Source organism: Etheostoma spectabile, chromosome 12, assembly GCF_008692095.1.
Source record: "Etheostoma spectabile isolate EspeVRDwgs_2016 chromosome 12, UIUC_Espe_1.0, whole genome shotgun sequence".
NCBI lineage: Eukaryota > Metazoa > Chordata > Actinopteri > Perciformes > Percidae > Etheostoma > Etheostoma spectabile.
Window position 1 is genome coordinate 1,553,965 of NC_045744.1, and position 17,709 is coordinate 1,571,673.

Genomic DNA, 17,709 nt, shown 5'->3' on the forward strand with positions numbered 1-17,709 from the left:
AATCTTCTGTCATAGAAGAGATGGATCCTTTCTGTGGTCGCTGTGAATAATGTCGCACTCAGGCAGTCTGCCTCCTAATGTACAGATCACCGCGGCAGCAAGGTAATGTAGGCCGCGTTGTGTAATTCAGTCTTTGATACATATGAAGATAAATTCGATTTTTGGAGTCTTTCTGACTTCATGGATTTTATCTATCCACTAGCTTTAAAGTCATTATGTTTCACTACAGTTTTTTTTGTCCATGTATTCTTTAATCTCAAATGTCTAATTGCTTCTCCTCTGCAGCCATTGTCACTGGTATTGTCCTAATGGAGAATAGGTCTCCACATTCCTCTGGGTTGTGTCTAATGGGATTTGGGTACGGCCCTTTCCTGCTGCTACTTGGATCTGTTTGGGTTAACAGCATTTTGGAAAGGTTCTAATTTTTCTTGGGCCTGATCAAATCTAACTGTCCACCGGTCCTTTTCATTTCACGTGTCACCTTTTTGAAGATTAGTTTTTGCAGGGCAAGTGTTGAGACCCACCTGGAGGGGGGTGCTTCACGATGCCGTTTCTGCACCCGTTAAAGACACATATTTAGGTAGATAACTAACGGTAGCTTTTATTTTCTCTTCTGATATTCAACCAACTTACAGTACAGATACCCATTAGGCTAACTTGGGCTATTTAAGTGTGATAATATCTAAATGTGTAATCTTGATTTAAAAAAAAAAAAAAAAAAAAAAACTTTGGTCAAACCTCTGCAATTCCTCCATGGTTTTTCAGATGCGGTCATTGGCAACATTAAGTCATACTTGGTGACTTGTATATATTTTAAGGATCCTTATTAAGATGTATTTGTTTAATACTGTCATTAAAGTGACCACTTTACGTGACGCATATACTGACAAAAACTGCAGCTCCTTCTGAAATATATTTGACTCCATTCTTTCCCAAATGGTTAAAACAAAGAGAGCATGAGCTCTGCTAACATGAAAAGACAAGAACTTGTGCAAATGTAGTTTCGTATTCAGACTGAACTTTATTCATGAGTAGGAAAAGTTAGGCCATGTTATCAATGTTTAGTTTGGCTGAGACCTCATAAAAATGTTTTAAAAAGTTGGATTCTTTAATGCCTCCTTAATCCACTGCTGATAAAACGGCGCGCTCACCCGGCTGGTTTTAAAATCCTCTCCTCTTCCCCTCACACTTTCATCACACTCACTTTGGGTCCTCCAACTCTGACGGTGATTTGTACAACCTGTGGGAAAACACAGCTCTTGTGGGCGCTGGCAGGTTGAAACTAGTTCTCATTCTCTTCAGAGTTGTTAAAGCACCACTACAAGTTAATGGGCTAAGAGAGCCTACTTTTATGGCCATGTTGACACAGAAAGGGATAATTAGTATGCTGTGATGCTGGTTGTGGTAAAGCCATTTACTCAGAAGACCCTATATCCAAACCTTGTTGCCTGGTTACAGTTTCCCCAGGTGACAGAATGTGCTGAATCATGGTCATATGGCTGTGAATCACACAAACTAGTGGCCTGTAAGCATCGGTTATGGTCGGTGGGGATGATAATGGCATTTTGAAGCTCATATATATTACAGTAAGTGGCTTGTCTGACAGCACGGATCTGTGCGTTGACTGATTGAAAGGTGCGGCGTGATGGATGCCGTCTGCTGTTGACCCTTAAGTCGGTGTGAAAGGGAGAGAGACATGAAGCAAGGTGCGATGGCGTCTGAGCAAGCGCGTGTGTGATTAAATCTGTGTGAGAGGAAGAGAGAGACTATACTGAGAGGGACGTGAATTGGAAGCTGAAAGAGCGAGACGGTTCTGTTGAGTATGTAGCGTTTGAACATTTGCACAGTTTTCTATATGCTTGGGTTTCCCTCTCCATCACATCTCATGCTGCTTTAGCTGCTTGCGTTTAATATGCTTGCAGACAGGAGATCACCATCTGTCAGCGATGGATGAGATTAGATTTTTCTTTTTCTGGTTTGTTAGTTACATCAAAGCACCACAATGTGATGGCATCTTAGGTTGGGAGAGTTTTAATGTGGATAAAGCCAGATATCCATGTAGGAAGGAACTGCAACTTAGTGGGTGAGGTGAGGAAAAGGATTACAAAGAAAAAGGATATGTAGATAATAAGGAATATTCTAACAAATAAGGTGAAATGGCTGCAGGAGATAGACTTAAGAGATAGCTAGCTCGCCGTGTTTGTGCTATTGCGAGACCAATTTGACTCTGGGGTTGAAATAGAATAGTGTTAGTAATACAAATTCTCATGGCTTGAATTCAAAATAGCTTGCCATTGCTTCCTAATTGGACTATATAACCCATAGGAAAACATTGGCATCTTGGTTCATATAAACCAATGCTGTCTGTTGATAGGTGTTGTCTATTATCCAACCCTCCACCCTGACATCTTCCCAATGATGTAAGGCAATGCTGTGACAAAGGTTGTGTTGGAAACCCCTCCCTCATTCACTCACTCACTATTCCCTGTGTAGTGTTCATTAAATAGTGAACTATATAGGGAACGACCAAACGAGATACAGGACACACGCGGAGAATCCAGACGCGTCAGTGGATGTGCCGATTAGTTGTGTGACGGGAGGCGGGCGCTCCCTGATGTACTCATCTTTGACCAAACACATTGTTGAGTCACAATAATGGATTTTTAAATCGTCTGTATAACCGAGAGGCGTGGCAGGCAGTTGTTTTACATAACGTCTGATCCCTTAGTATTTTCCACTGAAGGCATCCGTGAGATTAGATCCATCACAATCTCTCCTCATTTTAATCCTGGCGTGATGGTTCTATCTCAGAATACATTAGAACACACATATTGGACGCATCTGGGAGGGAAATGGGATTGGAGCTCCTGCTAATCCACATGTGAAATGCCCCTGTAGATAGTACAGTTCAAATGTGTCTCTGCCACATCCGAGGGGGGGATTTGAGTAATGAAACTTAGATGGCCCACATAGGACAGCATGCTCCCCACCTTTTTGTAAAAAATAGGGCAGTGTTACGGATATAAGAAAAGCAGTCAAATTTTTTTGCTCGTAAATGAGCTGGCCAACATCGAAATGCTGACGTGTGAAAGCATGAAATTTTCCTATGAATTATAAGGAGGTTCTATATACCTCTGCTATGTCATTATTGCCTCCAGAGGCGCCGTGTGTGTGTGTGTACGCGTTAATATCAGTCAAATATTATATTACCATCACTGACATTTAGGACCAGCAGTGCCCCTGGAAAAATAGAGATGCCTCATAAAACTGAAAACCAATTAAATTCAATCCGTTCCGTTGCTGGATTCCGATGGTTAGCGTCCGCTGTGGACGAGTGTTGACACCCTGTGGGATTGCTGAGGCTCAGAATGAATGCTACTGGAAGTTGCAGGAAGGGATCTGGGTGACCGTTCATTTTGCTGCACGGATTTAAGTTCCGTGTGGCTTACTGGGAGAAAATGAGTTGTTTCTTCCCAAAATAATACGCATCCCTAATGGGATGAAATGCATAAGGTTTATTAGGCAGAGTTTCAAATATGAAGATCATTTAGAACTTCAAGTCCTAAAGTGATGAGAAGGGAAACCAATTTAATACTGTATGTTGTTTTTTTTCTTTCGCTGTCTTGAAAGAAGGCAGCATGTCATATATGAAGATATATTTCCACTTGTGAAGAAGCAGAAACTAATTTCCAGTGACTCATCACACATGGTGGTGGATCATGACTATTCAGTCGATGTATAATGTGTCTTGAAATCCATTCCTCTGCAGTGCTGTGCTTGTTGTTAACGCTGCCCACTGACGGCTCCTCCTAGGGCACCCTTTCACCAACTCAAGTGCCATATTTCTCTCCTGATGAATACACACTCAGCCACAGAGCTTGGCGCGGCGTGTTGGCGCCGTGCCCTCTGAGAAGAGAGCGGTTTGATCCGAGCTGGGCCGCGAGCGTGCAGATGGTGTCTGATTCGGCCTGGGTTGCACAACGTGTTAGCTAGATTCATTAGCCTCTTAACTTCCCTGTCAACATAAGCTCTTACATAGAATGGCAAATTCTGCTCGGCTGTTTATCATCCTTTGCATACTAACTGATTTGTTTGTGCGGTCCCACTTTATTCTCACTTAGTCAGTGGACACGATGAGGCGAATGCCAGGGATTCGATAATGAGTTGTGTGGAGATATGGTATCGATTGGCATCTAATTGCTGTGTTTCTGCAGATCAATCTGGCTCTCGCTGTGTTTCAGGGTTAAGCCTGTAATCCCGAGTAAAAGCAAGATCGGGTTAATAAGAGCCTAAATGGCCTCAGACACAACAAACAGTGGCCTCTTGGCCCCTCTAATCTCTCCACCGGATCAACGAACACCGATGAGGCTGTGAGCAGTCAGGCATCTGAGCTAATCCTTTTTTAACCTTTATGTGTCCAAGGAAGAGCAAATGAACATGTTTGTTCTTTCTTTAGCTAGTTACTCCTATCCAGTAGGCCTGTGTATTGGTAACTGTACTTCCAATATATACTTTTTACATAATGTACCCTGACAGCAATAAAAAACTTTAACTGAGCGAAAGGATCCGTCATCTGTAGCTACTGTAATCCTATAAAAAAAAAAATTAATCACTGCCTATCATTTTAGACAATACACTCCTTTATACTACACAAATCTCAAGTCTTTCATAATCATCCAACCAGAAGAAGTAATGAGATGATGCTAGCCATTGTATTAATAAGTATAGCTGTTAAATCATCTCATATGTGGTGTGTTAGGGACTCTACCTTACAGCAGCTCACAGATGGAGCGTTAGCCATTAGCACCAGTTAGCAAGGGCCTCAGTCTCCCTCCTCGCGGTCCGTGGGCCTTCCATCAGTAGACCTGGATTATCCTCTTCCGCATCTCAGTTCATTTCTCACAGCAGAGAAAGGCTCCAGCAAGCGCTCTCTCTTTGTCAGAGGATGTAGGGCCTAGTCGTCGCCCCCCCCCCCCATCTGATAAGATTACAGAAACTAACCGCCACAGCTGCTGCGTTCAGGGGTGACACGTATTCACGACGTGCGCTGTATTCTTACTATGCGTATCGCTGCATCAGTAAATGTTTATTTAACAGCCTGGCGAGCTAGTCAGTACGACAGTCACATACAAGATGGGAATCCCATGACTACCCATGCTTAATTAAATGTTTAATTAAGACGGTGGGTTTTAATTAAAAACAGTTGATTATCATAAAATAAGGATTATTGGCAAATGAAATAGATAGGATATCTCCGAATACAATCCGTGTATTATGGAAGCAAGGTGTGATTTTATATAAATCAGCAACTGTTAATGTGCATCGGGCAGATGATGTCCTTTAATTTAATGATGGAATAGACTCCGATAAGATTGAAGAAACCCTGACTTGTCTGGGCCGGGTCTGTTAATAGTCCGGCGACTTCAGTTTCTCCAGCACGCTTACCGTTTCTAACAAAAACAAGATCACACAGGTCACCTCCAAAGTTGTCAGCTCCCTTACACCCAACATCTCAGACCTGAACGCGTGAGCCATCACACGCCTTGCCCTCGCTGTTGTCAATGACAGAAATAACCCTCTAGTTCTACACTTTGCACTGCTGCCATCTGGCCGCAGATACAGGACTCTGAGGTGTAGAAGGACTCCGAGGTTTTGTCGCTTCTGCCATAGCACTGCTGAACAAACCATCTCGCTGACCTTGTAGAGATATTGAGGAGTTGTTGTGAATGGGCTTGTTTCTATGTGTCTATATACCTGTCTTTATGTTGTTTGCCGATGTATTTGTCTGTGCATATTGCCATGTGCGTGAAACAGACTGTGAAAACAAAGATCTATCTGTCTTTGTTCTATCTATCCTTGTTCCTTCGCACAGTGCTGATTGAGGCTTCCATCTGAGACTTTGAAGTGTGAACCAACAATGCTGCTCTTCTATCCTCGGGGTCACCCCGCTTGTAACCACTCGCCTCGAGGGCCCTCATCACCAAACAGACACAAGATCCACTTGGATCTCTCCACTGTGTAGGCATCGTCAACTCAGACTTTGTGGGCCAGATGGTTGACAGTGGGGTCGGCTCCAGCTTTTTCTTTTCAACTGCCCCAAAACTGTACAGACACCCTCAGCTTTGCATTAGTTCCAAGGTTACGTTAATCCACAAAAAGTCCCCAGTCGTCTAAATGAGTCGAAAGTTCTGAAAGTTTAGATTAGATTAGATTCAACTTTATTGTCATCACACATGTACAGGTACAATGCAACGAAATACAGTTTAGAGAGTTTAGAGAGCCTCTGAGCCGCAGCTAGTGAAAGCGCCGCCACATGCACTCTGAAAGTTATGGCCATATGCAGTTGGGGGTAGGTCTGGGGTGCTTATATGCTCCTGGGAAGAACACCCTGTGTGAATGAGGCCATTCTTTTATAATCCACAGGATTAAGACTCTGTCCATCAGCTGCCTCTATCACTTCCTGCACATTGCCCCACAGAGGAAGGCTTTGATTGGGATCCGTAGAAGCAGCATCAATGTCACAGGGGATTTTGAAGTGACGCCACAGATCTGATAAATCCTATTCGTTTAGAGTTGGGTCCAATTTGGACCATTTCCTTATCTCATGCCAAATGAAGCAAGAATTTCCTGTCTGTCTTTAATTGCTTCGATCTTGCTCTCAAAGCGTTGAATTCTGCGGCCAAAGGATCACACATTTTAAACAACCTTTCAGATATAGACAAATTTAGAAGAGAAAACAAAGGCCAAAACTGGTCACATTATTCCCCAAACTGTCCTTCCAAACATACATCACATCACACAGCCAAGGTTAAAAAAACAAGACCCAAATTGTGAAACTCTTCTTTCCCAAAGCTTCTTATTTTGTAACCCCCTTTGTTTCACCATGCTTCATTTAGCAGTGTGGTTCTGAAGTCCAAGTCTGGCCACAATGTACATATTACATCTTCCCAAAGCTAATTCCCAGGCTTAAGACCCAGACAGACAGCTTTTCATGGGGCATGCCCGACCATAAAAGGCAGGGGTTCATCTCAGCGTAAACAGCTTCGCTGGCAGCCCAGTCAGCAAGCCCCAGTCCTGTTATTGAGTCCCAGAGACACTCCACTCAACAAAGCCGCACTGTGACCTTTCAGCATCATACAGCAGAGCCAGATATTGAGTGAGCCTGTCCAGAGGATGAAGCTCATCTCGGACTTAACCTCGGCCCTCTGTTCTTCCCCGTCTCGGGGGGTATATGGCAGTACAGTTGTATTACAGTGTTGCTCTTTCTTTGATTGATTTACAGTGCTTTGTCAGCCTGGAAGATTGGAGATCTTTGATCCTTCATGTGAGTTTCTCTTCTCTTCAGTCTCTTGGGCAGGATTCTTGGTGTATAGCATGGGTCTGTAGGTTGCCTTAATGATGATGTACTTTTGATTGGAAGGTTGCGCAACTATCTCAGCAGAGGGATCTTTCATCCGACAGACATTGGACTTAAATTCATTGATCAGGGTTTCCGCAGGGTCTTAAAAAGTCTTGAATTTCAAAATCGACCTAGACCTTAAAAAGTCTTATAGTGTCTGTTGAAATGTTTTTATTTCATTTTGTGGTGTTCTTTCTTACAATAGTCCAAATATAATTTGCTGTATAAGTTCAGATAATTATTACTCTGTGTCGCTTTTAATCAATTTGAACACATTTGTTTACATTTTGTTGTACTTTTATGTCGTGATATCGGCTTAAAGGGTCTTAAATTTGACTTGGTAAAACCTGCAGAAACCCTGTTTGCACTGTGGACTTGGTCGCATAGCAAACTTAAACAATTATTATTTTTTTTCTCTCTGAATGGTAAACACATCTGTTTCACCATCAGATATGAGCCTTTTTTTGCCGAAGCTGGCATTGAGGCGTTGACCCATAGCCAGAGGGTGACTCATACCGTACCTCCTATCAGGTCAGCTGGGTTCTAAAGAGGCCAAGCGGCTGTGTTGCATATCATGGAGATTAGCAGGATCATATATGACACATCCTGGTTGTTTACAAGGCTGACTGGCTCTGTCTGGTCCATTGTGTGCGTCTGGAGTGAACGGTTGGCTAAGTTGATGGTGCTGCTGTGTTTTAGGTTATAGCATTTTGTGATGGATGAAATGAATTAAGGCAGTTATTGGGGTAATGTTACGCCTAGATGTATTCATACTTTGACATCATAAAGATAAGCTGATATTCTAGTATTTAAACTGTGCAGTTCAGTTCATAACCGAGCTAATATGAATGGTTTTTTTTCCAAATTATTGTCCTGTTTTTCTGACTCATTAAATTCTGGATTTTTACTCTGACCTTAACTTTTTCCTACTGTAGGCAGAAAAAGGTTTGAAAACTCAAACTAAGGGAAGCGTTAGGTCTGGAAAGAGTTGCAGTTTTGACCTTTAGAGTTTTAGAGATAAGAAAGTCTCCAGGAATTTCCTGGTGGAGTTAGAAAGTTGAACATCGAGCTCGGAGTCAACCTCCCCCGCTGGTCACCCACCCTGAAACCTCTTTTCACAATAGCTGTGTTCAAAGGAAAACGTGTTAATTACTTTCCTCTGTAGGACACTGTATATATTTAACACTAGCCTGGCTTCTCCTTTATATGTGCAGTTTATCCTATATTTCTCTATTTATGAGCCCAGGGACTAGCTGAAACTTCTGTTAGAGAAAAACTCTAACATCACACATAACTACAATAATGTAACAATAGAAAACAGTTACGCTTTTAACAAGTGACAACAAAATAAATGTTGAGATGGTATGCTAATTAAACAGCTTCAAACTTCAGCAGTTCTTTTTCAGAAAATGACCATATTTGCTTTCTCTGCGCCTCTCCTAACTTATGGCCTGTCCTGCAAACTAGACTAGAAGAGGAAGTGTAATATGTTTACCAGCGATCATGGGCAGTAAATGGTTAATATGATTATACGTCCATTTGGGTGAGCCCAGAGGGGAATATATGGCATTTTAAAAGTAGCCTACATTTATGATAGCTAGCTAACGGTAGACTACAGAGAACATTTGGTCTATCAGCAGTGATTGTAGAGTGCACACGGGCCTCATTCCGACGAGCGGCATGCGCGCCACTCGGATGGAAAAAAAATCTGCCACTGCCGGGAGCGACAGAGGGAAAATATTTCAATCTACACATTAAGTGGAACCGAAATTTGCGTTTTAATCCGGTCCAAATACTTCCGTTTGTGTAGGAACAGGTTTCATAATGGAACTGGGTTTTGGTACCCAACCCTATTCTTGCCACGTCATCGTAAATGTTGCGTGCTGTATGGTTTTTCTTTACTGTTTGTCACTGTCTATACATAGGGTTATGTATTGTATATGTATTTTATGTGTCATTTACCTTGTTTCAGGGTTCCCGTAGGGTCTTCAAAGTCTTAAAGGTCCCATGACATGGTGCTCTTTGGATGCTTTTATACAGACCTTAGTGGTCCCCTAATACTGTATCTGAAGTCTCTTTTATTTAGACCTTAGTGGTCCCTAATACTGTATCTGAAGTCTCTTTTATAGAGACCTTAGTGTCCCCTAATACTGTATCTGAAGTCTCTTTTATATAGACCTGTGGTCCCTAATACTGTATCTGAAGTCTCTTTATTTAGACCTTAGTGGCCTAATACTGTATCTGAATCTCTTTTATATGACCTTAGTGTCCCTAATACTGTATCTGAAGTCTCTTTTATATAAACCTTAGTGGTCCCCTAATACTGTACTGAAGTCTCTTTATATAAACCTTAGTGGTCCCCTAATACTGTATCTGAAGTCTCTTTATATAGACCTTAGTGGTCCCCTAATACTGTATGTTAATACAAAGGTCTAACATTTGTATTGTCCTTTCATGAGAGTAAATAACTCCTTCATTATTTCGTCACTAAGCATTATGTTCAACTACTTAGTAAACAATTATTTTCATAACCTAAAACCCTTTCTGATATTCCATTATATCCTACATACTTTAACCAGTAGGTTCATGAAGTTGGTATTACATTTTATTCTAAATGGTATTAAAAAGTCCTAAATTGAACCTGGGGTCACCTTGTTGTTTGTTACTGTTCTTACTCTGCCTTCACTAATACACATACCAGCAGATAGCTGTGAGGGACCAGCTGGGGGGGGGGGTTGTTGGGTGTACCGTGAGAGAATTCCACTGAAGGCAGCATTGTTTGATGTAAGCACCACGGGGCTGCAATAGACAATAGCAGTGCAGTTGCAGAATGATATGCGGCCTGGAGGGGTTGGGGGGGTTGTGGACCCGCTCACCGTTCACCACCAGTCTTTGTTCATTGTGATGAATAATACATCAGAGGCACATTAGTTTGATTCATATTGCTATTGGCTGTGCTGTAAGCCCGCTCTCGGCTCTGTCCTCAACACATTTCTCTCCACCTTGGATGTGTCTGCGAGGCCTTTACAGAGTAAACCCCGGTGCTTTTGATCAATTCATGACCAAAGCATGTTGGACTTTAAAGAAGTTCATCCTCAGGGCCATTTCCACCCTGCGCTGATGGAACCAGGTCACTCATTCACAATGGAGCGCTCACGCTCATCGATCTTTCCCCCCCTCTTTTTCTCTCCCCAGTAACCGGCTAGCCCCTAGCAACCACGACCGGATACAGAGGCTGAGGCAGGAGTTCCAGCAGGCCCAGACCGTCCCGGACGACCCCGACGACCGCAGGAGGACCTACAGCTTCGAGCAGCCCTGGGTGAGTGTCTGAAATGACGGGGGCCTGTAACTCCGATCCCGCTGGCGGCCGGAGAAGATGGCTGTACCGTAAGACCGTGTATGTCACGGAACGACTTCCACCAGACCAAGACTCTGCACGTGTAACTTCCAATGCTAGCCTGAGGAGAATGCTAACAGTGTTGGCACCAAACAGTATCTGTGGCTAACCGGAGTATGGTGCTAACCGTCACTAATCCCACTACTGCCAACCATGAACAAGACTGATGATATCATCCCACTAGGACTACCATTAACCTCCATCGGGCCTTCTTTGGCAAAATGTCCCAGAGCTAACACCCCCTCACGCTTAAATGTTCAGCCGCCTGCATGCAGGAGTTTGCACACCTCCTGACGCAACCATCACTAACCCCCACCCACCTGTCACAAACCTACTCTACTCATCCATCGTCCCTGTGTCTGTCTGTCAGTCATCCACACCGCCCGCCACATCATGGACTTGGGTTGGGGACTTGTTTCTGTGTACGGGTTTTTTTTTGTCTGTGCCTTTTTCACAGTTTCAAGGTAGGGTTGTGTACATTTTAACCAGCATTTCATTAATTCTAAGCTTCACAGGCTGAGAGGACGGATAATTAGTGCATTCTGAAGCAACAAGGGGTAATAATAAGCAAGCAAAAACCTGAATGGTCCTCACAGTTTTATGAGGTGATGAAACCGCTTGTCACATTTTTGGTATTTATTTCAGTCCTCCCTGCTTCCTCGCTCTGCAACTCAAGTGTACTTGGTTTTTACATCGCTCTGAATAACAGATTAGAATCCCATGAGCTGTCACCTGTAGAGAATTTTAAACCCTGAAGATAAGATTTTACCATATTTTTCTAATTGGTAGCATCTCTGTGTAGCGTGTATTATACTATTGCTTTTACACATTAAAGGAGTATTCACCACATTTTATCATGAGGTTTGAGAAACACATTTCTGTTGAGTTCACACATTCTATCACGTATTCGAATACAAAATTATGTCACATTATATAATGGTAAAATGGATTTAAGTGGTGAATGGCACAAATGTGACACTAGGCACTAGGTGTGTTGTAAATTATGTCCTTTACAAGAAATAATATGAATGGTCCTTGTTGGGTTTTTTTTTCTATACAAGGTCCTTTTGCACACACAGTTGTGTTTTTGTATATTTTTGTATGAATTTTTTTAACTGCTGGTGTGCTGCTGTAGCTTTGGTGTGCAAAAGGAGAATTTGGTCCTATGATTTATAATTTGAAATGGGAAAGTCAAAGCTCACGAATCCCATTATCTATGCCCTGGCCTTTGTTTTTCTAGCTGATATATCCAATAAAAATGTATAGTTGTGTTTTTTCATTTGGCGGTGTTAACCAGAGTGATGCGTTTTAATCGGCTCCACACCCTGGCGCACATTCCAGCCGGCGTGGTACGTCCAGAGCAGGACAGTGTGGGAAAGACGAGCGCAGGTCACATCTCCCTTTGTCTCTGAACAGCCGAGCCTGCTCTCAATTAAAGAGCTCAACAATACTGCAGCATTATGTCTGTGTGCATCAACTGCAGGGCATTCACTATTGTCACAAGTCTCATTTTCCCATGAACACTCAGTATTAGGGCTGGCCAACATGAGGAAAATATCTAATTGGGATTATTTCGACTGATAAAGCGATTGTGGTGTTATTCACCATATTGGAGGGAATGATCATCTTATTTCTGCGAGGACCTGGACCAAACAAAGATTATAACTTTAGTCTGTAGGATGGGATTTGTAGTTCTGGACGTCTCTGCAGCGTCACAATACTTCACTTTAATGTGCGTAGTTTCTGTCACCCCGATGAGAAAATTGAAGTAATGACAGCAACTCCACATGAAACAAGCAAATTAGAAAACTGCGATTTTGGTATTGCACTAGTCCATATTACAAATTTAAAAACATTGCGATTAATTGTGCAGCCCTGCTCAGAATTAGTTGATCCACACTCTAAAAGTGGTTTACATTGGCTTTAAAAGAGAGCTTCTGAACATTTTAGGGTTCTTTACCAGACATATATGTCTGGTATATATATATATATATATATATATATACTGTATGTATATATATTGAGAACTCTGGGTTTCCAGGGTAGTCTACCCACAAAAAAAGGAAACAAGTCTGTAAATCTGACCAAGCATTTCATTCTAACATTTGGTACTTGACCTTTTTTGATACATGATGCTACATTACCAATGAGTATTGAGTTTCCATGTATGGGGATGTATTTATTCCCAAATATGTAATGCTACAGATTAATACTTTGTATTTCTGGAGGATCTACCAGAAGTGTGGTTCCACCATGGTTTCAGTGGGGACCCTGGGAGGGTCTTTATAAAGACCTTTTACTTGACAGTGTTGCTCACACTCATGCGTGCTATGGTAATTGCATGTTATTAGACTCATGCCCTGGTCATACTGGTGGGCCATATGGAAAACAGGACAATGTGTCTTTGAAATTCAATTTCCTCCCCCATGCATATATTACACTGTGTTGCTTCATCTCAGGGATGTGCTGCCAGTGTCCTTTTTCATAATTCACCTACAACTGCCCCACTTCCAGTCTGAGCCATGACAGTTCTGCTTATGAAATACTGTTTCTATTCATATGCTGCTTGATGTATGGCAAAAAAAAGGTCTTATTATCCGAGGAAATGTCTGATAGATGAATAGATTCAAAGTAATTTCACAGAGGATAGCATTCATGGAGGTGCTGGAAGATTTAGTCACACAATTGTTTAGATCAATCAACAGTGAAGTAATGGACAATCATTTTAATTGTCATTTAAGTCTTTTTTGCCCAAAATATCTTTTTTTTCCCAGAATATTTGCTGCTTTTGGAGCAAGTAGAAGTAATGGAATATAATTACTTCTACTTAAACAATTATGAGTTGCAACTTTAACCCATTGAGAGTTTACTTCTACAGTGGCAATGGATGCTGTTAGTGTCATGTCATACCAATTGGGCAGATATCTCTGAACAGCCATATGGAAGCACTAATGATGTTGTTGTACACCTGTGCACCTTCCAGCCGGGCTCGGGCACACAACCTCACAGCTCCAGAGAAGTCCACTTGGATCCGTCCTACATTTTCCCCCCTCTGTGCTTGATTGGCCCAATTATCCATTTTCATCACAAGCGGTTTTCTTAGCCCTCCCTATTAAAGCCACATGACTTTCATCCACATAATATCTCTGTTTTGCTATAGGAGCCCTCTTTGGCTTTTTTTTCGCCATAGTTTTAGGAGCAGGAAAGGATTGTGGGTAGCACGGTCTCATTCCATCAGGATGACTGATGCCCGTTCTCCCGGCAGCACCACACCAGCTTTATTGAACTCATTTATACCAATATGGGAATAGAGGAGTTCATTCACTCGATGCTGGGGGTTTAGAGAGAGCATAATAATGCCTCTTGTATTTTACTGTAACATTTTAATGCACTATTGTCTGGATTTCTTTAGGGTATTTCTCCCCTCCCCCCTCCTCCACAGTCGCAGTTTTCTGGTAGATGAAGCAAAATTCCTATATTAACACTCTTAAACCACTAAAGGGATTTTTTTTTTCATGTGAAAATTACTGGGGAGTGTAATTTACCTACGGGCAATTTTCAATTCAGACATGGAATACGGGATGTGTGGGAGCCCCCCCCCCCCTTCTGCCAGCCTGCCCTTATTGTCAGCCGAGCAGCGAGGCAGTGCCAATCAATCCCAGAGATGATTGCCTCGGCTTCATTTGGTTTAAAGGGGAGTGTCTCTTTAGCACTCTTAATCGTTTTATGGCCTTCCCCCAAACTGATGTCCACAGTGCTCCCACAGGCTCTCAATATGTTGCACAGCCATAAAAGTAATTACATCCACACACAATTATTGCACCCACACCGCTAATGAACATCGGGGAGCCGAAGGAGTTGTGGTGCAAGTGTGGGCTGGACCTTGAGGTGGTGCTCTGCTACTGAGAGAGATATTAGTGTATAGTGTACATTGTGTGTGTGTGTGTGTTTGTGTGTGTACACTTATGTACTGTACTATCTATCTTTGTGAGGACCAATTTTAGACCTTGACAGTGAAGACGTTTTGTTCGATCCTCACTTTTTTAAAGGACTGTTTGGGTTACGGTTAGCTTTAGTGTAAGGGCTCGGGTTAGGCATGTTCAGTAGTTACAGTTGATGACTTTAGTATTAAGGGGTGAATATGCTTCAAACAACGTTCTTATTAAATATCGAACAGCGTCAGAGAGCCCCCTCGTCTCTAACTTTCCCAACTTCTGAATTGGAGGGTGGGATTCAACGTTTTTTGTAACTTTCTGCTTTCCTCAGCAGTTGGACATTTTTACAGAGGTTAGAAAGTAGGCAGGATTTAAAACCCTCCCAATATCGCAATAACGTCTGCCTCTTTCCATGTGTCAAACGGAGTGCAACACCATGAGCGCCTTTAAGGAAAGAGTGTATTCAAGGTTATCATCATCCCCTTTTTGAACTATGAATTATGTGAGACTGCAATGACCTTGGGCATAGAGCATAGAGAGAGACCGGGGAGAAGGAGATGCAGTCAGAGAGAAGGAGAGTAAGGGGGAAGAGTATGAGTCAAGAGAGAGAAGGAGATGCAGTCAGAGAGAAGGAGATGCAGGCAGAGAGAAGGAGAGAAGGAGATGCAGTCAGAGAGAAGGAGATGCAGTCAGAGAGAAGGAGAGAAGGAGATGCAGTCAGAGAGAAGGAGAGAAGGAGATGCAGTCAGAGAGAAGGAGAGAAGGAGATGCAGTCAGAGAGAAGGAGAGAAGGAGATGCAGTCAGAGAGAAGGAGAGAAGGAGATGCAGTCAGAGAGAAGGAGAGAAGGAGATGCAGTCAGAGAGAAGGAGAGAAGAGGGTCAGGAGAAGGAGATGCAGTCAGAGAGAAGGAGAGAAGGAGATGCAGTCAGAGAGAAGGAGATGCAGTCAGAGAGAAGGAGAGAAGGAGATGCAGTCGGAGAGAAGGAGAGAAGGAGATGCAGTCGGAGAGAAGGAGAGAAGGAGATGCAGTCGGAGAGAAGGAGAGAAGGAATTCAGTCGGAGAGAAGGAGAGAAGGAGATGCAGTCAGAGAGAATGAGAGAAGGAGATGCAGTCAGAGAGAAGGAGATGCAGTCAGGAGAAGGAGAGAAGGAGATGCAGTCAGAGAGAAGAGATGCAGTCAGAGGGAAGGAGAGAAGGAGATGCAGTCAGAGAAAGGAGGAAGGAGATGCAGTCAGAGGAAGGAGAGAAGGAGATGCAGTCAGAGAGAGGGAGAAGGATGCAGTCAGAGAGAAGGAGAGAAGGAGATGCAGTCAGAGAGAAGGGGAGAAGGAGATGCAGTCAGAGAGAAGGAGAGAAGGAGATGCAGTCAGAGAGAAGGAGATGCAGTCAGAGAGAAGGAGAGAAGGAGATGCAGTCAGAGAGAAGGAGATGCGTCAGAGAGAAGGAGAGCAGTCAGAGAGAAGGAGAGAAGGAGATGCAGTCGATGAGAAGAGAGAAGGAGTGCAGTCGGAGAGAGCGAGAAGAGATGCAGTCGGAGAGAGGAGAGAAGGAGATGGCAGTCGAGAGAAGGAGAGAAGGAGATGCAGTCAGAGAAAGAGATAAGGAGATGCAGTCAGAGAGAAGGGATGAGTAGACGAGAGAGAGAAGAGATGCAGTCAGAGGAAGGAGATGCAGTCAGAGAGAAGGAGAGAAGGAGATGCAGTCGGAGAGAGGAGAGGAGGAGATGCAGTCAGGAGAGAAGGAGAGAAGGAGATGCAGTCGAGGAAGGAGAGAAGGAGAGCAGGCAGAGAGAAGGAGAGAAGGAGAGCAGTCAGAGAATGAGAGGAGATGCAGTCAGAGAGAAGGAGATGCAGTCAGAGAGAAGGAGATGCAGTCAGAGAGAAGGAGAGAAGGAGATGCAGTCAGAGAGGAGGAGATGCAGTCAGAGAGAAGGAGGAAGGAGATGCAGTAAGAGAAGGGATGCAGTCAGAGAGGAGAGATGCAGTCAGAGAGAAGGAGAGAAGGAGATGCAGTCAGAGGAGAGAGATGCAGTCAGAGAGAAGGAGGAAGGAGATGCAGTCAGAGAGGAGGAGATGCAGTCAGAGAGAAGGAGAGAAGGAGATGCAGTCAGAGAGGAGGAGCAGTCAGAGAGAAGGAGAGAAGAGATGCAGTCAGAGAAGAAGGAGATGCAGTCAGAGAGAAGGAGATGCAGTCAGAGAGAAGGAGAGAAGGAGATGCAGTCAGAGAGAAGGAGATGCAGTCAGAGAGAAGGAGAGAAGGAGATGCAGTCAGAGAGAAGGAGATGCAGTCAGAGAGGAGGAGAGAAGGAGATGCAGTCAGAGAGGAGGAGATGCAGTCAGGGCGACGTCATGATGGCCTGCCTTCAAGTCTGGCAATTGGGAACAAGTAAAAATACTTTGTACAAACTAGTTTGTTTCAAGGGTACAAAACACCTTTGGGGCAACAGATTGCATTATATTGATCAGGGTACACACACAATCACACAATCACAATATAGGTGTGTGGGTGTGAATAAGATGCATAGTTGTATTTTAATGAGCTGGGGCTGGGAGTTTGGGTGTATGCAGGCGTTTACATTTGTTAACTAATTATTAACTTATTATTAGTATTGAATTATAAGTGATATATTTCTTTATGTACATGTATTTGCTACCATGAAATCATCACCCACTCACACACACATCAGGACTGTGTTTGTAAAGGTGCACGGAGCGGAGTTGTTCCACGGCCGTGTGGGGGGGAGGACTGTCCTGATGTCAACAGGCCGAGTGTTGTCTCCTTCATTAACTCTCACTAACATCCACCTCGTCTCATCACCCCCCCCCCGCTATGAGTCTCCAGCATGGCCCCTCCCTCACTACCCCCCCTCCCTACTTTGTGTGTCTGTGTCTCACCTTCATTCTGACCTGGGAAGAGACGAGCTCAGGGTGCGTCTGCCTCACTAACTGCTGGTAAGTGGACTTTGGGGGGGGGGG

General features: G+C 43.4%; 1 protein-coding gene across 9 annotated transcripts in view; it reads left to right on the plus strand.

Moving 5' to 3' along the window:
- The window catches only part of pard3ab (par-3 family cell polarity regulator alpha, b), a 351,497-nt gene that overhangs the window by 323,612 nt on the left and 10,176 nt on the right, over positions 1-17,709 (plus strand). For all 9 annotated transcript variants that reach the window (XM_032532544.1, XM_032532550.1, XM_032532546.1 and 6 more), the window contains one exon: positions 10,595-10,718. In XM_032532544.1, coding sequence (XP_032388435.1) covers positions 10,595-10,718 — 124 coding nt within the window. The remainder of the gene's footprint in view (positions 1-10,594; positions 10,719-17,709) is intronic.